General features: G+C 38.9%; 1 protein-coding gene across 3 annotated transcripts in view; it reads right to left on the bottom strand.

Moving 5' to 3' along the window:
* LOC140361954 (CUB and sushi domain-containing protein 3-like) overlaps window positions 1-26897 on the bottom strand; it is a 408691-nt gene that overhangs the window by 297678 nt on the left and 84116 nt on the right. For all 3 annotated transcript variants that reach the window (XM_072447874.1, XM_072447872.1, XM_072447871.1), the window contains exon 2: window positions 21872-22094. In XM_072447874.1, the coding sequence (XP_072303975.1) occupies window positions 21872-22094 (223 nt within the window). The remainder of the gene's footprint in view (window positions 1-21871; window positions 22095-26897) is intronic.

Raw genomic sequence — 26897 nt, forward strand, 5'->3', positions numbered from 1 at the left:
AACACACGTGCCGCCATTTTTCAGGGTACAGTAACATGTGGTCAATAGGACGACGCTTTCTTCTCTTCTCTACGTGGGATGGTGGGAGGGTCCTTGACTGTCCTGCCATGCTCTCCGTTAAATTAGCCTCATAAATTAGAAGGAGTAGACAGACACAACAGCAACCACAACCCCCAGGCCAGGTTACCTTAAATCCCATCCTCATATCATCACAGAGGGAGCGCGTAAGCTCACAGAATACTTATGTTTCCACAGGGCCAGGGGTGGAAGAAGTAATCAATTGGGTTACATACATCAAAGTACAGATACAGGGGCAAAAATTACTCTAGTAAAAGTATAAGTAGCATATTCAAAAATCTGATGATAAAGAATTGTACAGATTTTCAGCAATTATAATCAATTTCATTTTTGTAAAGTGAATTGTATGTATTTAGTTTTGTTGGTTCAGAGCCAGGACTTGAACTCAACAGATTTAGGCAAGATATGTCCCTGAATGTGCTAAAAATAAACCCCAAAATGAATAACCATATTTTCCGTCCAGTTCAGATATTCGCCCTCAAATATGGTGTGTAAAAGTAAAAAGTATAAAGTATTCCCTGTGTTAAAAAAGTAAAGTACAGTAAAACATTGCCTTACCTATATTACTTTAATTATATAGTACTTTGTTGCTTTCCTCCACTTGAGATGGCTACCTATTAGTGTTTGTAATGCTATATATCTCCTGCTTAATATTGAAATGTAACACATAGCAATAAAATAATTACAGTTTTCAACAGTTCTGTCCTAAACGCTAATCTTGACCATACATGTTTTTATTGTATTCAAAATCAAATCAAACGTTTTAAATCATAAATGTATAACACGTTACTTCTAGAGCCTGTGGCGGTCTGTAACTGCTCGGTTACACCACTCAGGCAATTATTGGATTCATCACTGCTGTTCCTTCTTTTGACTTCTACTTCCTCATGCAGTAGAGATAATATTGTATTCACTCCACTTATTGATTTTACATGAGCTACAAAGCACTGCACATTTCAAATAAGAGAGAGTTCCTCATTTTCTGTTTGTCTTTGAACCAAACAGGGCTCAACAGGGAGGTTAATCCTCTGCTCAACCCCATTCTGAGTTCCACTCCTTGGGGGGCTCTGAGCACATTGACTCCAGTGTCACCTTCAAAGGTCCAGGAACAAAAAATTAAGAAGCACTGTGAGGGGTCCATATCAACCCGGGGCATCTTTACAGTGTCGAGAAAGCAAGGGATTGGATAGCCCTGTAATATGTTACAGTATTATTGCTTAGCCTTGGTATAACCTGCGGTATAACTTGAAATGCGGTCTGTGGCCTTAAAGAAGTAGCACAAAATGTGTCAATTAAAATGCTAGAAGTGGTAAAAGCTGCGTCTATAAATAGTTTCTCTGTAAATAAAAGGAATAGTAGCTATCACAACCTGGACATTTGAGCATTTAGCACTGACATGATCAAAATATCACAAAAATCCAGCCACATAAACTAGATAAATAAATAAAAGGGAGTAGAGTGCATGCAAGTTGATGCTTAATTATAGTTTTGAATACATAAGCTGGATAGTGCACACGTAGGCAGGACTATAAGGATATCAGCTTGGAGGGAATTGGTTTTCCCCATTCTCTATTTCAATAAAGGTGTGTGTCCAAGCTCGCTCAGGCGTGCAGTAATGATGAACTATATTATTTCCTTTCGTGAATTGGTGAGCATGTATATTTACTTCCAGCTCCTGGGTCAGCCAGTCAGAATATTTGCTTTTTGATCGTGTCGCCTTAATATTTCAACTCCTGGCGCTTCAAAAGATATGCATTCATTTTTAAACCACTGTTTGCTTATTGAGGTTATACTAATGCTATTCTCCATGTTCTGTACAGGCGATATTCTTTTTATTATTATTCCTTTAATGGCAGAGTGACAATACATGTATTATATTTTATCTGAGAAATTGTGTATTAAAAAATGTCAAATTAAAGGCTAATTTTTAAATTCCAGAATGGAGGGAAAAGTGAAGAGGAATTTCTTTAAAAAGACTTACGCAACTACAAATTACACTTATTGTGAAGCTCAAAAGAAATGTTATTATTTCATAAGCAGTATAAAATGATGTACAGTTTCCTAAAGTTGTATAATGTACAGTTATGTTATTTATGGAATATATAATTATTATTATGAATTCTTGGATGTAAATTACCTCTGTATAATTCGCTGTTGGTTTAGATGGAGGATACTGAGCAGCTCATCTCCCCTGCAGGCCGCCTGTCTCTCACTCTAAGACAGTCAGTCAGTGGTGCCCCCAGAGCTCGGGCTTGTTTAGGCTGCTGGCTAGTCCATCACTTACTATTAGACTTGACACATTCACACTCACACACTTACATATTCATTTACCACAAACAATAAAGCTGCGTGTGTGCGTGAGGACCACACCTGTGTTTGGGAGATAGGTCAAGACAGATTGCGCGTGTCTACAAGAATTTAAAGGGGAGGTGTCAGAGCTGACAATGGCTTAAAGGGACACTCGGAGAGATTTATAGAGAGGAAAAGGGGGAGCAGAGAAGAGAGGGAGGAGCCTGGCCCATAAGCAATGCAATGAGAGTCAAAGCAGATTGAAGTAACTCTGGCAATAGAGCTCCCCCTACAGCTCACTTGTGAAAATACATGGTCTGAAAATAGACGTAAAAGCTTTTTGGAAATTGTATGTATCATAATAAGACAGTAATATCACATACAAAAACATCTCACAATGCCAAACATAAAAAAGAGCCAGGATTTCTCAGCCGAGTTGTCTTCGGCTCGATGTTGGCGAATGTTGCAAGGCTGGTTTTCTACCCAGAGGCAGCAGGGAGCAACAACAGACATCTTAAACGCTCCAAAAATACATATCTAACCATCACAGGGATTTACAAAGACATTCAATACGGTGAAAATGTTACTTAGTTTTGCTTAAAGATGTGATGCAATAATTGTCTTTGATTAGTAGTAACTAAAATGTAAGTAGAAATTAATTTATTTCAAATTTGAATCCGCATATCTTGCTTTGATAATTTTGATATTATAGACACATGTAAGTTATACAAACATGTCTTTGAATAAAACAAATAAGAATCTCTGGAACAAAGCCAATCCCTGTTGACTAGATGATGTCACTGATGGTAATAATAGTGAAAACAATATAATTGCTGATGATATGACACTTTGGCACTATTTCATTTTATTTCATAAACAGCATTGATGTCTTTATACATTATTGTGACAATAGACGTAGCCTCAGGACTGAGGTAACACGCTGTCATTACCCTTAATGTTTACGAGCACCAATGTAACATACAACCATCCTCAAACTTTTCATAACTACCATATTCAGCCTTCTGAGTACTATCAGATCTGATCTAATATATCTCGTATTACACCAGGTCAGGCTTCAACAGTCAATGATGGAAAACGTCTCTATCAACCCGATCGGAAGACTAAATCTCACAATTTTAAGATATTTCAATCGACCTTTTGTACGCCGCTATCCTTTATTTTGGTAGCGAAGGCGAGCGGGGGAAACATGCCGTGGACAAGGGCGCCGCCATGTTTGTTGTGATGACGCTGCTGGGCGTAACTCAAATTTAAATCAAGTCACACCGTGATAGAGAGTGACATGTAATATGGACAGCTCAGTGGCGCCAACAGAGGCAATACTAACTTGAACAAGGTAATATAACTTCCGTTTTGCGCGGTCTGTTTTGTTACAGAAGTGAGGAGGACCGAATATGAAGACGCACATGCGTTATCAGTCCTTTGGAATGAAAGATAGGTTTACCAGCGTGATAAAAATATTTGACACAGCGGTTTAGGAAAGACCGGTCGGTGAGTCGGCGAAATAATTGAAAAATAAAAGATTTTGACGTTATTTCAACAAAATGCTGATATTTTTTTTTTCAGTCGGCTAGTTTCATACCGGGTCGGTCGGGTTACGGCAAACAGACATATTATTTTGCTCAGCCTCATGGAGAGAATTTTTTCTGTTCAGGTTAGTTCTCATTCTCTTTTAATCTCTCATAGAAAAAGCAAGCTGCCAAACATAAACACACATACTCAGTGTGTCTCCCTGCTCTGCTGCTCCCCCCATTACCCACCAGACACAATTACAAGAACTCAATTAAAAGAGCATGTAGTGACCTTAGCACACAGGCACATGTGACCACACACACACACACACAACTACACGCACGCCTACACACACACCTACACACACACACACACACACCTACACACACACACACCTACTCACACACACACACACACATACACACACACACACACGCACATACACACACCCATGGCTATATCAATTAATCACTGTCAGTCAAAAAGCCTTGTTCCACTCCATAATGACCACCGTTACCCGCTCTTAGACGACTGTGTGCGCTAACTCTGTAATAATAGGTTGTTGTGTAGTTCTGTGTATCTTGGCTATCAGAGTGCATGTAATACGCTACTGGAACGATAATACACTAATACAAAAGAGGTGTATTTGTCCCCCATTCTACACTATTGTATTAATCTTACCAATGTGTGTGTGTGTGTATGTTTCATATAAGATGAAACTTTTGTGGAAAGTCTCCATGAAGACGTCATTGATTTGCCCAGAATGTCCCTCATTAAAGTTTACATGGAGACAAGGCAGGTGGTAACACAAGGCACAAGTCAGATCTGTGTAGAGGAGAGCCACTCAATTTGTTTTTGAGCAGTATTACAGGCTGGAAGAGTAAAATGACCATGAACTGCATGTCATTTGCCAAAGCTATACAAGATACAAGAGAGAGCAAGTTTATCATACAAGACTTGGGTATCTTAGAGACAGAGCAATAACATCTCCATGGAGACAAGCTGGTGGCAGACCCATCAAGTTACATAGTGAGCCTTTAAAGATAATACCAAGACTCGTGCAGTTTACCATGCAAGTGATCAAAAAGAAGACACAAAATCAAATTGTAGATGTTTTGTCTTCTATTCTATCACACTTCTCTGTATATTAAAATGCATCATTCATGAGTTTTTCAACATCCTGATTTATGCAATGACTTTTTCACATTCAAAGTGATATATTTTTAAAATCATATTTATCACACTTTTTAAATCTAATTTCTAATCATTCTGAAACCCACGCATACAGCAAAACAGCACTGTTGGCTGTATTTTGTGAGCATAAAATCCCCTACATGTAACACATGCAGGTTATGACCTGAAAGTGTGGAGAAGACATCTTATGGCACTCTATAGTCTAACCCTGTCCTCCCTGAGAGGTTACAAATAACAACAGGGAGAGATTTTTGGACACCACAATCTGAAACGAGGACAGAAGAGAATAGCAGTGTCTGAGTAATAAAAGTCCTAAAATGGTTTTCTAGCTACAAGAAACAATTACTTGCACTAAAAATGTGGGCAAAACACCAAAACCACATCTGTTCGAACCAATACGGCAGTTGTAAAAGGTCTGGACACAAAAGTCCCCTCAAGAAAGAAAAGAAAGAAGGGCCATTTGTTCCATTTTGACTGGGAACAACAATGACAACAGATACAATGTGTAAGTTCAGAAATGTGCACCTTTAATTCATAACACTATAGTGTTATATAGTGATGGAAAGTAATATGAATGCAATACAACAGTAATCATTTCCATACTGTTGATTGTCCCTCTTATTTCATGTCAATACATCTTATAGCCACATCCTCTGACATGAGTAATTCGATAAGATAAGATTAAGACCTTTATTTGTCCCACAATGAGGAAATTCCAGTTTTGCAATGCACAGTTTTGAACCAATGTCACCCACCATATATAGGGTTCTATCTGTGTTCTGGGTAGTTCTGAGATGGTTAAGTTTAAAGTTAAGACAACTCAGAGAGCACAATGGGAAAAAATCAAGGGAAAAATCAAGGGAAAAATGATATAATCCTAAAAGGTTTTTGTAAGAAAAACATCAGAAACACTTGTAGATCAAACACTTTTGTAGCACTTAAGGCACATTGGCAACAATGTAATAATCAGTTTTCATTTTTTTTTTCATTGCCAATTACAAATATTTTTCTTTTCTTTTTTTTCCCCTCAGTTTTTTGGTTTGACCTAAAAGGCACAAACCAAGACAAAGAGAGAGAGAAATTAATTACACAGCCATAAACATGTAATTCAGCATAGTCATCCCATCTGGTCATTTTTGTTTTTCACTTTTTCCATTTTTCGAATGTCAGTTATAATGTCAGTCCAATCCTTGATTGTTCAGTTTGTGTCCTCATCATCTGATGGCCTGCTTCCTTGTTGCCAAAAGTACAAAAGTATGCCCTAAAGATATCCATGTACTGAGTCCATGGCAGGAGTTTAGAGGCCCAAATACCTAGTTCTGAAGTAAGAAAAGATAAGATAAGATATTCCTTTATTGTCCCACATGGGGAAATTTCATTGGTGCAACGCAGGAAGATACAGAGGTAGATACAGAGGGACAGATCACTTATAGGAAGTCTGAAAAACACTTTCAGTAGAAGATCTCCTATAAATAAAAATTACCATAGACAAATAAATACATAAATATCATTGCATGTGATCACAACAAGTAAAGTGGAACAACAAGTAAACAAGTAAAGTGGAATGTCAATACTGTAAACAGACTGCAGTGCTATGTTAATCTCAGCCCAATATTCATGAACAATAGGACAGTCCCAGAGCCTGAAAACCTTTTAATTCAATGCCAATATAATATATTGGCATTGAATTGCTGTAAGAAAGCGATCATCAGTATATTATCCAAGAAGTAGATATTTTGTTGTTTTTTACTTTCTTTTAGCATGTATTTGCAATTTGTTTGCTTAAAAGATTACATGTAAAAGTTGGACACAGTTCCCCTTTGTAAGTACATCAGGGATCACCGTTTGTTCAATTTTGACTGGGACAGACAATGGAGGCAGAGGTGCAAATCTGAAATGTCCTGTGTTTGAATGATTCATTGTTGCCGTGTCTCGTTTCCTGTGTTAATGTGACGTACCGCAGGGAGCTGGTGTCGTCCCACACATCCATGTACAAGCAGCACTGATAGGTTCACTTTTCACAATGATTGACTCACAATAGTGAAGTGTCGGGGTGCTTGGTTTACAGATAATGAGAGAAGCTTGCCTCTTCCTACTCGCACCATTCACCACAGCTCCAGAGGCGAGGTGGGCGGCTGCAAGACCGTACATTGTTTTCTCAAGCTATATTCAAACTTAGTGGGATAACAGAAACAATACTGCTACGGAGATTGAGAGCTTCTTTTGACATTCAAAAGTCCAAGCGTTCCACACATACATATCACATTCATTTGAGCCAGAGAACTTTGAGGAACAAATATATTCAGATGGGTTCAGTTGTCAAGCAAGTACCTCAAACAAAGTATAGAAGAGCTGATTTATAAACATTGATTAATTTTTGAGAACATTTATTTTTTTCATTATGTATTGAGCTATCCAAGTTTGCTAAAGCCATTAAACGCAGCGGTATACATCCTATGGCAGTGGTTCTAAACATTTTCACAAAGTACAACCTAAGAATACATTTATTTGGCCTTCTTGTATGTACTGTGAATGTTATATTTCTGTGTCGTATTTATCATATGGGACACGATATTCTTACTGTGTACTTTCTGTGTACTTCTGTGTACATTATCTGTGAACTGGTACAAACAATCTTAAAGCTGACCTCATGCCATTATATCAGACCCAAGTAACAGCTGTATAAAAGGCAGTTAAACTGTGGAAGGTCAGGGCTCAGCTGCAAGACAAAACAACATGCAACTGTTTTGCCTGTTTTTTACTGTTTGCACCAAATAAAAGACCTTGAGAACGATCCTCGCCCCTCTTTTTTAGGGCTAAAAAACAAGGGCTAAACAAAGTCTAAATTAAGACTATACTGGTGCTTTACTAGTTCTAAACCAGGACTAACTCAAACATGACAAAAAGGAAGAAGCTCACGTAAAACACTGTACACCGAAGACGGATGCAGTGATAAAAGTCAGTTGCAACCATCATCAAACACTACATTCACTCATATAGGCAAGGGAAGAGGAGTGCCTTGCCTACAGATACAATGTCAGTAAAACATAATCTATGTGTCCTGTAAAAATGCCCCGCACCACAATAACAACATCACAATGAACAGTAACGACAGGCGATGTACCTGAGGGCTAAAGGTTGACTCTTGGTCCACTCTAACAGACCAGATGCTACATTTTGACGAAGGTAAAGGCGCTGTACCTCATTTTTGCTGTCTTAAAAATATAAAAGAACAGAAGTAATTCATTTTAAACTCTTTGCAGCAGTCCACATGTGTCGCTTACTTACCTATGCCTTCTGAGCATCCTAAATATTCCCCAAAATGTCTTTATAAGCGCTTTGCCAGGGCCAGAGCGAGTTTTGCCGTCACAGTAAAGCTAACACCTAGCATGCTAACAGCACACGTGCGGCTTTGCGTATAATAAAACGCTCTGTGGACTCCTTCTCACCCAAATATAATCCGATATATCTGTACCGTGGCAAAACAGATTTTTCTTTCTTACTTTAAAAACATTGGGTACAGCCCCTTTAATAACGGCTCTGACAGAAGTGAAACATGGCCGCCCTCCTCTCACCTGTCTGTTGCGTGTCTTCTTCCTCCCATCCCATTTGACCCTGTCTTTGCATTGCCAGTGTTCTCTGTTGTCTCATTCAGAGGCACCGCTCGAGCTCTGCGGCTGATCACAGTGAACGTCCCTGGAGAGGCGCTCCGGAGGACCGGCGCTCGCGCAACAGATCTGCTCATGTGTACACGCGTGGAGTGCGTATGAGTCCGAGTCAAGGAGCTAATGGCCGGTTTGAAGGGATTACCAGCTTAGCTACTGGGATTACTGGGAGTTCACATGCACGCACAAACACACACACACGCACGCACACACACACACACACGCACACACACGCACACACACACGTACACACGCACACACACACGTACACACACACACACACGCACGCACACACACACACGCACACACGTACACACGCACACACACACACACACACACACACACACACACACGCACACACACACACACACACGCACAGGCTAAACTGTCAATATTACCTGAGTCATCCAGGGGTATTGGCTTACTGGCTACACCTCAGCGATTCTCATTAGCATGCACTCCAAAACAAACAGGGTTAAGAAGAGTGAAGCATGACAGGGCTGAGTGAGGCTCTTCAGGGTCATGGACATCCCGACAGGTTTAGCACTATAACAGGCCCGCAGGCAGGTTATTAGAGGTAAAAAATAAGAAAAGAGAGGAAAATACAAAGCTATCCAGTGAAAAATAACGTTTGGTAATGGAAGTTATGACAGCACCATTGTTATTAGGTTTCTGTTCCGCTGAAGTATTTTCCAGCTGAACACCTATGATACGCTTCCATGATACAAAATGAGTTTAGTAATGATACTAGATAGATACATTTGTATTATTTTTGTTTTTTAACAGTGATTTGAGTTTTGTCTTGTTAACACTATTGACTTCTGCATTACAATACATTATACATTTTGAGTCTCTGATTCTAAGGCTCAATGGGGAATAAGAAAAACAGCACTCTCTTGAATCCCAATGCATAATTCTTTCCCAATTTAGGAAAAGTTATGCAAAAATGTATAATCATACATGGCGGACCACTTTTGTTGTTAATTGCCCAAAAAAATCCACCAAATTAAGGCACGCTATTAAGCTGTGATATTTTCTAGTGGAACGTTAACTTTCACAAATAGGAAATGAAGAACCATTCTGCAGGTCTTACATCCTTCTAATTATAGCCTTTAAAGCCTTTTCATTTGACTAGCCTCAAATTAGTTATAACTACCACTATAACTACCACTTTAAATGCACACCGTATGTCAAATATGTGTTCTTTCAGTGAATACTTTTAGAACTGTACATGCTAAAGGCAGTTTTCATTAGCCACAACTGAGTGAAATACTTAGAACATCACACGTTACAAAAGTACATGATTTGTCATCATTTCGTAGATGAAAGCTAGTTAGTATTTAAAATGAGCTCTCAGTAACAGATGGCTTATTGTACTTCAAAACATCTATTACTTCGCACCAAAGGAGAAAAAAGCCTCAGGTAAGTCATTGACATAATCTCGGAATACCGCGTTGTGGCCACATTTTTGACACTCGAGAGAGATACATCATCTTGGGATATTGTACCACACTGTTAACATTATCGTAATAATTATAATCTTGCGACGGGATGAGCTGAAAAGAACAGCTGTAGTTATCAGGGGCTGAATTAATGACATTTGGTGAGAGAGACAGATGGGGCTGAGGGGGCAAGGGGAAAGAGAGAGAGGGGGGGGGGGTTGAATTAATAATGTGAAAATGAAGAAGCTCAAAGACTGACGTTAAGAAGAAAGGGTGAACTGTGTCCATTAGGGAAGGCTGGAAAGGTGCGATTGCGCAAAAGAGATGATTGGTTTCAATAGAAAGGTGATAAAGAACTGAGAGAAATATTCGGGAAAACAGTATCTGCTTAAGAAAGGACAAACTCAATTATAGGAGATAGAAAGAGTAAATCAGTCAATGGTTATATTTATAATATCCTTTTGTAAAGTGATATTGTGGGTATTTCTGACGCTAAGTGACAGAGAGAGTACTAGTGAATGCTTCAATAAGCTGTCCAGTCAATTTAAACCTCTGTACTAACATTACTTATACATAATACTGCTTCAATAACTTTTTAAGGTATAAATAAAAAACAAACTATCCATGTGTTTACCATTAGACACCCTTTTCCCCTCATACAATACAATCAATCAATCAATCAATCAATCAAACCAGCACACCTACACATTAGGGCTGTCCAATTTACCAAAGATCAAAATTCACTTATTTCTAATTGTCAGTGATCAGCTTGGGTCTTTTTAATCGACTGGTCTAGAGCCAATCCTGTCTGTTGTTTGACCTTTTGACTATATTTGTTTTAAATGACCATGATTAAAAGTCTGTGTTGTTTTTGTTCAGGGAATTAATGTAAAAAAAAATGTTTTTTTGAGGGGTGAAAAATCTTGGTGGATCTTTTTTTGCAATATCGTTGTATTCTTATACAAGGGGAAAGTGTAATTGTAAGTGTAATTTAATGTGTATTTGTTATTTTACATGCAAATATATAACATACATTCCACATTAAGAACAGGAGTAGGAAGAAGTCTTGTGTATTATAAAGATTGTTAGTGTAGAAACCCTAGACACGAGTTGAAAATTAGCACTTGCTCTGTACGCCTCACATCAGAGACAAGCTTTGTTTTGTAACTGTATCCGGCTGCATTGACCCTGCCAAATAAATACAAATAAATAATATATTTGTATCTGAGATTATGATTTGATTTTCAATTATTTATTTATTGCAGAATAAATTGGTTCTACTGGTCATGAAACAAATGTTGTATAATAAATACAAATTATATTTCAGGGGGAAAAAAAAACTAAAAAACCATCCGACACTCTTTAGTCACACTGAATGAATGTGCTACCATCTTTTATGCGTGTCCGTCTTAGTATGTATTTCAGTTTTTACCTCTAAAATAATACTATCAAGTGTTTTTTCCTTCTTGTTTCTGTCTTCTTAACCTGTGCAAAGCATCATGGTTGTTGTGAGCAGTACACACCGCTCTTACCCCCCCGCAGGGGCCGCACTGATGCAGGAGGAGATGAAATGGCACTTCCTCAGGGGTAAACACACCTCATTTCACACTCACCTCACCACAGCACTATACGTCCCCATGTATAAACCCCAGCCCAAAATAGGCCTGTGATTTCAGACGGGAATATTGCCCTGGTACCGATTTTCACAGCAATCTCGGACCAGTGTTTCCCTGGGCCTGCTGAGGAGGGCTGTGTTCTTATGACAAGTGAATGCATGTATTTTAGTCTGGGGTTTTGGGATAGGCGTGTGTGTGTGGGGGGGCAGTGTGGCTGGGACCAAGCCAGGTGGAAAAGTGATGCTGTAGAGGATTGGAGACTCTAACTGGGTCATACAGAAAAAAAGGATCAGGGATATTCACCAGTCTCAAGGTAGCAAAAGGCAATACATAGTACATTTAGAACACTCAACAAAACAACAAAAAGCAAAGGTTTCAAATTCATGTTAAGAAGCGACATTTTGAGGACATTTGACCATTAAAAAAATTTAATATTCAGATTCTAATTGCTAATTGCTATTTTTTAAAAGGTATACATCTACTACAATACAGTGTAGCAGATCCTAAATATTGTAAAAATATTATTATTATTTTGAATTGAAGCTCAAGTAAAAAACTGTGACTGTTAGTTTAATGGGGACTATAATGTCTGTCCTTACAGTTTGTTAATGCTTGTTGCCACGGCTTATGAGGGAACGTGGGCTGCATACCTTGATGCTAGTGCCTGCAGAATTTTAACATCAACAGGACAATCTGTTTACTTTTCTGGTAGTGACAGAGCATTGGGTTGTTCCACAGCTTTATTTTTTTACTTTTTCCATGTATAACCTGTTTTTATACACATAGCCCTACGAACATGTCCAGCCACGAAATTTTTGACATTTGATATTGCGCTTTATAAACAATAGTGAGGCCATAAGCCGCCCTTAAACATTGCTATGGGAAAATGTCATGTCACCCTTGTGTTTCAAAATCTCAATGTCCAGATACTAAATGTCTGCTTACCATTTTCATATCCCAGAATGAACTTAATCTATCAAGGCCATGTCCCCATTTACTGGCGTTAACTGTAGCGTGGCATGCTCGCCTCCTGGTTTGGTGTAAAAAGTGTGTTTCCTGATTTGCCTTCACTTAGGGACAGATGGGACTCTGGGAAGGACAGATTTGTTTTTACTTGTGCGCACATGTAAACTAAATAAATCATCATGATTGGACCAAAGACAACTCTGCTCAAGATTTCCTTTTCATTCTTTAAGTCTTTCAGTAGAAAATCCACAACATCCTTTGCCTACTTTTGGTAAATATGGAAGAGATATACTGGATTTGTTACATCCACATTTGTCTTTTTGTGGATATAACCAATTGATTGTTTTAGTCTTTAGCAGAGTTTCAACAGACCACTTGAAAACTAAATAATTGGGTAACTTGATTGAAAAAAATAAAAATAACCCTCTGACCTATACACATTAGGACATCTACATCCCTTTACATTATGTAACATATCTCTTTTCTGTTTTTTATTCTCTTTTCTGCAATTGTCTCTTTTCCAAGCGTTTGGTCATTGCTTTTTCTTTCTCTTTTGCACTTTCCTCAGAGCACTACTTCACACACAGCTTCAAACGTTACGTCTTCTCTTCTGCTCCAGTCTCTGTTGTCGCCTCTCATTTCACTAAACTGTTCAGACAACTTAACCAAATCAAAAGAAACAGAGAAACCTGTTTGGATGAGAATCTGGGTTGCATTGCCAAGGCGTTAGGTGCTGTTTGTAAACTTGTAAACCTATAGGACTGGTCTATTTTAGATAAGGAGTTGGATTTAGATCAATAACAACAACTACATTAAATAATCAGTGAAAACTAGGCGATAGGCAGTGGCATGGAAACGGAAGGAAAAGCTAAAAATAATGTGATGAACAAAAGATATGACGTGCTTTTTGAGACACTGGTAAACTTAAACTTAAAATATACTATAAGTGTATCATCAGTGTGCTGGTAATGAATGTCCCGTCAGCTTCCATTAACATTATGTGGTGCGAGTTATACAGAAAACTTGACAGCGTAAAATAGGGCACAAAACAAGTCATATCAAAGAGTGGAAAGTGCTTAAAACCTCTCTTGAGTTGCAGGGAGACTGTATTAAACCTGTTTTTTTATCAAGTGGTCTGCAGCTCATGCTAATCTGAAAATGGATAAACAAACAATAGCAGGGATATATTACAACTGACAACAGGAGGGATGAAAATTATGTTAATATATAGAGTCACTATTATATCTATATATTTCCACAAACTCAAAGTGCACTATTTAACTTTTCTGGTGGAGGTTCCGCAGGTGAGTTACAGGTCAGGAGTCTCATTTATAAACCAGTACATGGAACTGACTTTAAGTGTACATGGGGACAAACTTCACATACGTAGACAAATATTTAGACCTATAAAAGCCTTCGATTGCACTACAGCAGCTCATTTCCTCCTCATAGATCACACCAGGAGCAGAAATCTGCACAGATCATCCACCGTCACATCACGCCTCCTCCATGCCTCCACTTCACCAAGTAAGGACAATGCAAAGTGAATTATGAATGAGGTTTACCTAAACATGAGACCAAGAGGGAGGGGCAGAGAGTCGCTGCAGAGACTCGGGCACGAGGATCTGAAGAGAAAACTCAACAAAATTGCCCTGCCATTTGAACAAAACAGCAAAGTATTGCGCAAATGCCATGGCTTTTATCCAGTATTAACCTGCGTGTAACCATGGCTTAGAGCAAAATGTGCATACATATTATAAATAAGACCCTGGATCTGTGGAGCGATGACTGCTCACAAAATAGTTTTGTTTTTTTTCCCCTTGCAATAAAAACTGTGATTAAATAAATGCAAGATAAATCTATGACATACTGAGGAGTATTACAGACAAAGCAGTAAAGTCAGTAACAATGTGGCAGCAACAATTATTATTATGTTTTTTTAATATGACCAAAAACTGTTCCCATCTTTGTCCTCATGTCCACAGTTTATGACACATGTATGTGGAGCCCTGGGACCGCCCATGTGTTACAGTAAAAACACTCCTCCTCTAGTCCTCCACTGGTCCTCCTCTGACCCTCCTCTGGTCCTCCTCTGACCCTCCTCTGGTCCTCCTCTGGGCCTCCTCTGTTCCTCCACTGGTCCTACTCTGGCCCTCCTCTGATCCTCCACTGGTCCTCCACTGGTCCTACTCTGGGCCTCCTCTGTTCCTCCACTGGTCCTACTCTGATCCTCCACTGGTCCTCCTCTGGTCCTCCTCTGGTCCTCCTCTGACCCTCCTCTGGTCCTCCTCTGGGCCTCCTCTGTTCCTCCACTGGTCCTCCTCTGGTCCTCCTCTGGTCCTCCTCTGACCCTCCTCTGGTCCTCCTCTGGGCCTCCTCTGTTCCTCCACTGGTCCTACTCTGGCCCTCCTCTGATCCTCCACTGGTCCTCCTCTGGCCCTCCTCTGACCTTCCACTGGTCCTCCTCTGTTCCTCCACTGGTCCTCCTCTGGCCCTCCATTGGTCCTCCACTGGCCCTCCTCTGACCCTCCACTGGTCCTCCTCTGGTGCACCTCTGGCCCTCCACTGGTCCTCCTCTGGTGCACTTCTGGCCCTCCTCTGACCCTCCACTGGTCCTCCTCTGGTGCACTTCTGGCCCTCCTCTGACCCTCCACTGGTCCTCCTCTGGTGCACCTCTGGCCCTCCTCTGACCCTCCATTGGTCCTCCACTGGCCCTCCTCTGACCCTCCACTGGTCCTCCTCTGGCCCTCCTCTGACCCTCCACTGGTCCTCCTCTGGTGCACCTCTGGCCCTCCTCTGACCCTCCACTGGTCCTCCTCTGGTGCACTTCTGGCCCTCCTCTGACCCTCCATTGGTCCTCCTCTGGTGCACCTCTGGCCCTCCTCTGACCCTCCACTGGTCCTCCTCTGACCCTCCACTGGTCCTCCTCTGGCCCTCCTCTGACCCTCCACTGGCCCTCCTCTGGCCCTCCTCTGACCCTCCACTGGTCCTCCTCTGGTGCACCTCTGGCCCTCCTCTGACCCTCCATTGGTCCTCCTCTGGTGCACCTCTGGCCCTCCTCTGACCCTCCACTGGTCCTCCTCTGACCCTCCACTGGTCCTCCTCTGGCCCTCCTCTGACCCTCCACTGGCCCTCCTCTGGTCCTCCTCTGTCCCTCCTCTGTCCCAGTGCCCTGCTGTAGCCTCTGACTCAGTCACTCAGCATCTGACCTGTCTAAAAACGGCTCACATATGTCACCAACTCCAGGGGCCCCCAGGATCCATCCTTTCTCTCATTGCACTTACAGCACTCGATCTCTGACATCTTGCAAAATAAGCTGCCAGATCTGAAGGGAGTTCATGTCACATCAGGGAAAAGCACATACATTAGCCGCTATGTGAGAAGGCATGATGATTGGCTTATGTACATGGAGTATGTGAGCAGTTTAGATCGTAAGAAGTAATATTACAAGATATTGAATCAATTAATACAGTTGTTTTTTTCATCCCATTGAACAATATTATGTCAAATAAAAAATAAAAAAGTGTTAAAAAATTAGTTGAGGTTTAATTATCAGCCAAATGTGAAATGTCTTTAAAATGTATCATTAAAATATCACAACATAACTTCAAATTTTGCATATATTCAAAACAACATTCATGATATTTTATTTTCAAAATGTTAATAAAATATAAATGTTAAAATCGGACATCAAGACAAGACCAGCAGATTCATCTTTTATAAATCAATTATTTATTTATTGTAACAAGTATGTAACAAGTATTACATAGAATTTATGTTGAAAATACTAAAATATATATATATGTTACTCTGATCTTCATCTTCATTCCAAGATATATATTTGTTTTTTCCGTTTAGTGGTGCTCGGCTGGGTTTAAGAGAACACGGACAACACATGAGCAGCTGGATCTGGTTCATTTGGGGAATTTTCACTACGGAATGTTGTTCTACAGGTGTCAGGCTACAAAACTGTTTTATTTGATGAAAATCTGCTTCATGTTCATGGAGAATAAGTTAATCAACAAATGAATGACAGAAAAGCCAATGCAAAACCTCAATCACAACCAAGTGAATAAGTAGTGAGCTGTTGAAATGAGCTCAAATCCACTAAAATACAGGAAATCACTTGTTCTACAAATGTTTTGACTCCACCTTGGATTTGTGACAAGCAATTTAAAAACACATTTAACTACATTTTAAATTATCTCAACAATAGATTCTTCAGGCAATTGATTTGATTGTGCTAGTAAATTACAGCAAACATCTCTGATCCAATGCAAATAGTTGGAGGTAAATCATTTTCCATTTTAAATAAAGGATGAATGAACTGCAAAAAAAAAAGCTCAGTTGTTCTTGCACAGGATTGCAGTCCTTTGTAATGGGAATCCAACACAAAACTGTATTTTTTTTTCAGTCTGTTTTTTGAGCTTCTAAAATTCCCCAAACTCCAAAAACTGTCAATCTTTTAGTATCGAGTGGCATTCATCTTCACTTTGAATCACATTTTCACCCTTCGATAAGAAAGCATCTCTGCAAACACCCACAGTACGCTGCAGTGACATATTGTCACGCTACAATAACCTTTATTATTAATGATGTGATTTCGTCAAGCTGTCTTGGTTTTATTTCTACCAGAAGTGGAGTTTGCAGCAGGCAGCTCCTAGTTCTGAGGCAATGTCCCAAAAGTCATACATTTTTTAAATATGAGCACATTTTGTGTGTTTTGTATTCTACAAAGTGCATTTTTGTGTTATGTTTTTTCTGACCTTCTATTATGCTCCACGTTATTCTTTTCAGAGCTCTCAAAATCCCATTTCTAAACAATTTCAATGGCACCACATGAGGTTTATATACACACAGAGATAAATTAACGTAGAGTTACATGGTTAGAGTTACACTCAATTACAAATACAGGTTCTACTGCTAAATGTGTACTTAAGTGAAAGTAGAAAGTATGCATTATAGACCAGTCTTTGATTCAAAACTAATCTGATTTAACGGTTTAAAGCTGAATTAAGTTGTTTAAAACCACAAAGCGTATATTGTGCTCAACTCCAAGGACAGCATATTTACCAAAAAAATCTACATAATTATGGTGAGTATTTGTATTTAGTTACTTTCCTGCACTTACATAGAAAACACAAACTAACCAACCACTTACATACTGGGCACATCTAAAGTCCTGATTTCTTATACGGTGTTTCTCTCTATAACTATTCACAGCAAGTACCATCAAAATAACTACTAGTTGACCTTCAGAGAGCCACCAGATCTAAACCCGGTCTAAAACAGGACTATTTTGGGTCTAAACCAGAACTACACAAGGTTTAAAATAGGACTAAGGTTTAAACAAGGACTAACCCAAAATAAGACAAAATGGGGATTAAATTGACATTTGAGCTGTATATTTTATATTTTTTAACCTTTATTTAACCAAGTAAGAACAGAAACCACTGAGATCGAGATCTCTTTTTCTAGGGTGAAAGGTGGGGCAAAGCTAAATCCTTTTCTGCATTTTATTTCCCTTTGCTTTGTAGAGTTAAAGGCGCATTGTGTAACTTTTCTTGTGCAGGATATGCCTGAAATGTTCCTTCGAATGGCATCAAACTAATTTATATCAATAGAGACAAGCAGATGAATGTAGGCCAATTTTAACACCTGTAATTAAATAAATATTGTAGATAATTAAGTTTAATGACATACTGTTTTCCTCCCCAGAAAAGTGGCAGAGTGATGACTTTTATGAGTAAATGTTTTAGATGACCTGTGCCTCACCTGTAATTATCAGCCCATCCACATCCAACAACCCAAAGCGTTGTCAGTAAATCTCGCAGGCCGATGCTAAAACATGGACCAATCAGTCACACCGATCAGCATTGGAAAACATTTTTGGAAGCTACAGGCACTTGTTCCCTACGATGACAGCCCTGAGTGCAGCCAGAGAGAGCGCAACTTATCATTTTAATCCTGAAAAAATCTGGCAAAGAAAAACATACTTTGTGTTTTTGTTGTTTACCACCTTCATTTAGCCCCAAAACTCTCTGACACATTCATTCTGAGACAGCTGGTATGGTCTCCAGTGTCTACTTGTTGTTTTAGTGCTTTCGTATGCCAATTTGTATGTGCCCCTCAAACGACATGCGACCGTGATCTATTCTAACGCTGAAAACACAAGATTTGTCCAGCAAAAATGTTACAGAAAATGCATTGGCAGCCACTTATTGTCTGTGTGCGTTTACATCTATCTACATGTTTATTCAGTCTGTTAAAACAAATTACCTTGACATTCTTAAGGGTCGTTTGTGAAGCACTCAGCGTATTATCAGAGAGCGGCGGAAAATGGACTGGTATTTCCATTAAATGAAAAACTAACAGGTTTAGAGCAGAATGGAAAGGTGTGTGACTGAAAGCCCCACGTGACAAATGACCACAATTAAGAAGACAATTAAGAGTGTGATTCAGAAATGTCACAAAGGAAGTGCAAGGGTTTCCTAGTTACCCCAAACACATTACCTGCGCTGGCACCCACACAGAAAAACATCTCTGTCATTTGCTAACAACATCATTACATTGTACATGGTTTTATCATGGAGTGCATTAAACAGAAGGCAAAGTTTAAGCAAATAGACGGGAAAAAAATGACCAGGGTCACAGCAAATTGCAAGAAACCCAGAAACAAATTCACGAGATCCACTGGGACTATTAGCGTTTCAATAATCGCTTCTTCATAGTATCCGGAACAGCAAAACTGGTCTTTTGAGAAAAATAAATTTAAAAGGTCATACCACTCTGACACAAATTTAATCGTTTTGTATTACATTTAATAAACCATTATGTTTCTTTTTGTAAAAATAAATTCCAACAGTTAACACATATTCACATAATTTTCTAAGAGAAATCTTTAGAGAAAACCTTCATTTATTCAGTTCGAAAATACAACTTCAACTTCAATTTGGATAGAATCAATGATCTCTTGCTTGTAGTCCCATGACGAATACTTCATATTTTATTTCAAGTGTTACAAATCATTACAATTTATTTTAACAAAGACAATCCCTGTAAAAACAAAATTGAATGAAATCTTAGTCCCAAAAAGCACTTTGTTTAAGGGTAAAAGAAGAAGAATGCAAAAATACAGAACGAACATAACGTTTCACGAGACTGTAGTCTACAAATGTCAGTCATGTCTGTAATGCTCTTCCAGTACATTTAGGGTACACTCAGAGGAGCAAAAAGAGTTTAGAAAAAAATAACTGATTGCAAAAGCAAAATGAACACATAAAGCCAGCCTTAAGACAAACACAATACAGTCATTCAATAATGCAAAGTAGGCCTACAATAACTACTACTGCTGCCACTTCAATCTTCATCTCCATCCTACATACAATTTTCTTTTTTTTAGATATTAACAATACAAGCACAAAAACAGGTGTCCAGTCAGTTACAGTATAAATCGTACTTATTTACACGTGTGGCCCTTAATGAAAGCATTTATAATAACGGCTGTAAAGACTGAAGTGTTCGTGTTGGTTCAAATGTCCTTCCCGTCGTTCTTGACTTGTGGTCCTGACATTAGCCGGCCCCTTCAGCTGACCCAGGACAGTGGGACACAACTGACAGAGGAAACGTGTGTTGGAGCCATGCTAATCACTCTACCCATAATCACCATTTTCTGCTTGTAAATGGAGCTGACCTTTTAATCACCAGTTTGCCCTGTGTCCACCAGCGCTCGCGTGTGTGTGTGTGTGTGTGTGTGTCTGTGTGTGTGTACACGTGTGCGCTTGTATTTGAGCAAAGTGTGAAAGACAAGAGGAGCACAGAATGAGAGGAAGAAAGAGGTAATTTGGCTTATAGCAAGTAGCTGATTGTAACTGTGCTGGATACAAATCTTCTGCATGCACACAGACACACATACAGACACACACACACAGACACACACACATACACACACACACACACACACACATACAGTGCAAGTCCATGTGCGACAATGTGCAAGACATAATTTCCTGTTATTTCCGATAAGCAGGAAATTCTAATCAAGCAAGAGGGGCATGGAGCATTTCTGTCCTTCCTATCTAGATTGTTCAGCCATCTTAATTTTTTCAGAAAATGGCACTTGGTTATTTCTGCTTTTGTGGACTTTGAATGTTTTCCTTGCAACTAAACATACCGGTATTGTTATTTAAATGTTTATTGCCAGACATAATTCAGGAGAGATGTGCTCAACCTACTTGATTTTTTAAGTGTTATTCACATGATTTTTGATTCGTCTGTTATTTTAATTAACTCAATCTAACATTTGGAGACTAAAAATCCGTGATTGTCCCACAAAGGTCAGTCTTTAAGGCAGAATTATGTTGCAACGTAATCAACATGACTGACTCTGTAGATTTACATTTATTAAATCTTTCTCAACACAAATCCTGGTTTGGAAAGAAAAGGGATTTTTCTCTGCACAGGAATACTCTCTCACAATGTTATTCAAAAACCTTAAAGTTACACTATGCAACATTTCTACTAGAGGGTATTACTTTACCTTGAATGTTCCACACTATGGCAATAAACTTCGCTCTTGCATTTATTCAATCACAGGAAATTATAGAGCTAAAAACACATACACATTTTCGTTTGTTTGTGACAATTACATGCTGCGACCTTCCATGTTTAATGACTTCTTCTGCATTGATTAATTGCAGCAGCACATTCCGTATTCACAGCATCAATGAGTTTCCAATACAAATCCAATACATACAAGTGCACTCCAACGTGGCCAGGGAAATTAAGTACTGTAATAATTTGATTGCAGTGCTTAAAAACACAGTCACAGGCGTATGGTATTAGAAGCCACTGACCTCTCAATAAATCCATGGCACAATGAGAGGTAACAAAAGCCTCTTGGAACAGGCTTTTGGCTTCTTGAAACACAAAGGGGATTTAGGAAATAGAAGAGGCAGGTTAAAAAGGTTTAAACCTGAAGATTCCAGTCTATGGAACAGGTTTTCATTTGGTTCTGTCCAACACTAATCTAATTCTGCATCGAACATCTTCTATAAACCTTCTTATTACACTGCTGAGAGTATTTGCATACCTGGTTCTGAAGTTTGCCGGATGCGGATGTCCGTCGTAGAGAGACAGGAAATCATACTCTTCCTCTATTGCGAATGACAGGAACACGAGCTGGATCCTGCTGCCGCGCTCGCCCACAATGACCCAGGTGCAGTTGGCCCCGTTGGGATAGCCGTAGGGGAAGCCCGGAGACTCTATACTGCCATTTCGGCCCTTCATCGTCCCACCACAAGTGTAGATAAAACCTGAAGACAGAGAGAGACAGATTATATTTATATAACGCCATCTTTTTACTTGAGAATAAATATATGTATGCATTGTTATGAAGTAGTAAATCATTTGAAATTCAAATTCAGAGTCCTCATGCATTCTTATGATTTCCATATACACAACATGGATTTGTGAAATGGTTGAATTATTATGGCAACACTAAACATCGAACCAAAATACGTTAGATGGAAAGTTCAATTTGAATACTATTACATTATGTAGATGGATCATTTTGTCCAGATTGCCCATGAAACATCTTCAAAAGAAGTAATTTTTAATTGTGTAGATGACCTATACAGACAAACACAATTGTACTTCACAGGTCAGCACTGGTCAGGAACAACATATTTGGTGTTAATAAGATATAAATATGTATCAGCCTAAAAACATACCTCTTCACCCAAGCCTATGACCTCCCCTACCCCTAGCCTCCTCTACCCCATTGCCTACTCTTCTACCCCCTGTTACATCCCCATCTTTTTCTCTCTACTTCTTCTGTCTTGTTCATTTTATCTGTATATTAATGTGTATTGTACGTGTTGTCCCCCCCTGTCTGTAAATACCCCCCCTTTTTTATATATGTTCAGCGTCTTTGGGTCACTGAAAAGCGCTTTATAAATAAAAGTTATTATTATTATTATTATTATTATTATTATTATTATTATTATTATTATCATACAGTCCACATCATCACATGGAGGAGTACATCGTGAGCAATGATTCCCACGTCTGCCCATAATCTAAAATAGACTTTGTAATTCTGTTAGAAACTATATTTTTGACATGTAACATATAACACATGAAAATAAAATGTCTGCACTGTTGGAAAGCTTTCAGAGCAGCTGGTGCGCGGAATCCATTTAAGTGCAGCTATCCAGTTTCTATAGGCATTTCAATTGATTACAGTGGAACGGTGGAAGCGGAGGATGCTGCAACATTTGCATAAATTATACTGTGGGCAATATGTGATGGGTTAAGTTTGCACATGTTAGGTTTGCAGAGGTGCCTCAGTTATCGTCACTTAATCCACTAGCAAGGCCAAAGAGCAGGATATGCAGTGTAGAACTTCAGGAAGGGAGATTTTCACTTCAAACCATTAGCATAGAACAGGAAATCAATTGTACCACCATTTTATTTTTATTTACCCAGGTGAGAATCAATTGAGATTGAGACTTTTTTTTTCAAGGGTGACTTGGGGCAAAGCGAAAAATCTGCACATAAATCATAGAAACATTTGCACAAAAAGAGTTATTATAAAGTACTGTGAAAATAGCATATTTCTCCTTTAAGGGAAAAAAATTGTAGAATGCAACTTTGAAAAATCAAATGTAACATTCCTTTTTAACAATTTCATCTTTTCAGTTTACATTCATTGATCAACACTGATCATCAGGGCTGCAACTATGGGTGAAGAACCATAAAATCATGAATGATGTATGAGAACATCCTTACTTTGTACCTCCACAAATGCAGGTACATTTTTCTGTCGTATTTGAGAATACTTTCACATTTAGAAAGCGTTAGAAGCAGCTTATTTTTTGTTTTCTGTGACCCTCTGATTCAAAGCTAGACGGACACGCTGCTCACTTGTACCACTCCACAGGACCATGGGGCTGCAGAGTCAGCTTACACAGCGCTAACCCTGGGAGACAGGATTTAGCATTATCCCCATCAAGGACGCTACAGCAGACAAGAGAAATGTACCAGCACATATCCTTGTACTGCGCCTTTCAAACTGTTTTGGACCACCGCTTTTTGCTTGGCTCCTCTTTCTATCAGGGGAAAAAAATAGATTGGGAGACAAACTTCAATGCACTTTCAGTTCAACAGCATTTCCAAATTAATAATTGGAATAATAAAAGTATAGCTTGCATAACAATAATTAAAGCTTGGCACCTTTTTTAACAATGAAAGGAGAAAGTGGGGATAAATCTGCTTCTTCTCAGCTCTCACAAACCTTTGTCACATTGTTAGTATTCACAAGTCACACGGTCACAGCCAGGGTAGACCACCATCGCCACCACCGCTCACACACAATGTTGTCTAATTAGAAGAAGACAACATGTAGTGCTCTGATTTTTGTCAAAAATATCTGCTTTTCCACTGGGAAAGCAATATGCACTAATTGAATAAACAAGCTGATGAACTTTCCAGACAACGTGATAACATCTCCATGGATACAAAATAGGAAGCAGACCATCGTCCTACACAGGTACATGGGTAACGTTAACGATTGAAATGCAAATGGCACAACGTTAGTTCAACCTCTATTGTTTGATTTAAATTTGTCCGCCTCTCTGTTTAAAGTCCTTGAACTTCTGTGTGTGCGGAGCAGAAATCCGGGTGTTCATCCTTACGGCTTTCATGTTTTATAAGGCCTGTTATTCAGTGTGGCAGGCCGGGCTAAAGGGACAGCAGAGGTGATGCTGCTCCACGCTCTGCCAACCAATTATCCACCATCACCGGAAAAACCTGCACATGTGTGTCCATAGGTCCGTGTGAGTGCATGTCTTTGTGATTTCAATGCATTTCTTCCTGTTGTGTGAACCACTTTGAACTGCCTTGTGTACACGTTGTGCTCTACAAATAAACTTGCCTTGTGTGTGTGTGTGTAGAGGCTGCTTCTCGACCTCATTTAAAAAGAAAAAAATTCAAGACCTTCAAGCTGACAGACATAATGACAGCAATCAAAGGACGTACACCACAACCAACCAGGGCACAGTAATGACTCGCAGATCTTTAAACAATACATCTGAACCATTATAGACAATTACAGCTGATATTTATACTGCCACTGAACAGCAAAACATACATACTTAGCATTCTTTCTGCCTTTATTTTTCAATAATACACTAAGAAATAATTGACGTTTTCACAAATCAAAGACAAAATCAAGATAAATGGTTGAAATTACGCAGGCGCTTTCCACTAAATGCTGCCCATGAACTTAGTGCACAGCGCAGCAAGAAAAACAGACTCAAGCTGCCACCATTTTGGCTCGGTGTGGGAAGTAGAAAATATGAGTTTCCAGATGAATGTAATTTTATGATCATAGTTAGCCATGCCACTATTGCTCTGCTGGAGTTTCAACAAATGCAGAGAAAGAGTCAACATCTGACAATAATGATTTTGGTTACGTATTTAAACAGATACAATAATACAAGTAAGAAGTAATACCTACTCACCATATAATTTATGTATCGCATGTATTGAATTATTGTAATTTTTAATAGTATTAAACTGACACCTTGCTTGGGCTGTACTCAATATATCGATATCATGATATGTCTTGACAAATCTCTACAGTGATGGAAGTGGTGATACTTTTAAACAACGTAAAGTCAGGATAAATTAGTTCTACACTTCTTAACCTACAGAGTTCTGCAGGAGCTGAAAATGTGACTTTTCAGTTGCATTCTGATACTGAGGACATTTTAATCAAAACATAAATTTAATCAACGTTTTACACCGGTTTTAAGGGATATCCATGTATCAGGATTTGTATCGTATCGTGGACTACACATTTCCCATAATTCTTCGGAATGGGATGACATTTGCGGAATTTGGGGACATGGCACTTCATAACCTAATATATGTTGATGTTGATTCTGGATTATGCCCTTTTCCCTGTAGAGAATGTTGGGGATCAAGTCTATAAGACAAGCAAATAAGGAATGAACCTGACTATTTCTGCCTGGTTATTTACATTATTTGTTGCATCAAGTGCTTATTTTTCCACAGACCCAGTGAAATAACTTAATTCTGTCAATACCGCCAGAAGCCCATCATCGTTACATTAATACTGTGGCCTTCTAAGACTGTGGCCTTTTTATACTGCATTATACATCAATTACGGTTATCACAGTCCCTACTCTGTTATGCAATGTGTCTGGCCATGCAGCACAATTGCTTTTGATAGAAGGAATAACAATTGTGTCTAAATGAGAACGTCTGTTAGGGAAAATACCAAGGCAAACACACATACAGACAACAAAGAAACCTGTCATTGTGAGATTATACCTGTTTATAGCACTTAAAATTGAAGATGGATCACATTTAAGTTTAGAATAGTCTTACTAAACTACAAGATAAATGTTCAGACAAATGCATTATGGATTTGATTCATATACATTCATATTTACACTATCAAATGTTGTAATTTTCTTTTTAGTTTTTCTAGTGAATGTAGAGTTTTAAATACCGTTAGCCTCATAGCATATTTGCCAAAGGGATTTTCAGTTGAATGGAAAAAATTATAATAATAATAATATTTTTTTCTACCATCATGGGGAGTTCTATTAGAGTTGTCAACAAATATGCATTGTTAAAAATTACTCTACGCTGAATCGCATGATTTGAATCCTGTTAATTCTCATTGGAGACCTCTGCAAAGCCCAAATAGTCCAATTAATTATTTTTTAGATGATGATGACAATTATAAAACACTTACAACCGCCATACAATCACAGTGACATCCCTTGAGTTTGCATTGGTTCCCTATAGTGTAACTATCTAGACGTTTGATGGAAAAGATGATTGGAAGTCATAATTCAAATCAACGACTGTAGAGCAAAAAGTACCAACTTCACCAGAGAACTTTAGGATAAACACGATATTTCACTCTGAGACAGCAGAGACAGTTATTTTTTTTACAAGGATTTCAATTTGTTTATGGCCTAAGTCAAGGAAATCACTTGTGTTTTTTCGGCTGTAAAAATCGTTCTGACTATCCAAGGACCAACAGATGCAGCAGAGTCTACAGAAAAGAATGAGACAAA

The sequence above is a fragment of the Eucyclogobius newberryi genome, unplaced genomic scaffold (assembly GCF_026437365.1).
Source record: "Eucyclogobius newberryi isolate DKJ021-1_F unplaced genomic scaffold, fEucNew1.0.hap1 SCAF_16, whole genome shotgun sequence".
NCBI classification, from domain to species: domain Eukaryota; kingdom Metazoa; phylum Chordata; class Actinopteri; order Gobiiformes; family Gobiidae; genus Eucyclogobius; species Eucyclogobius newberryi.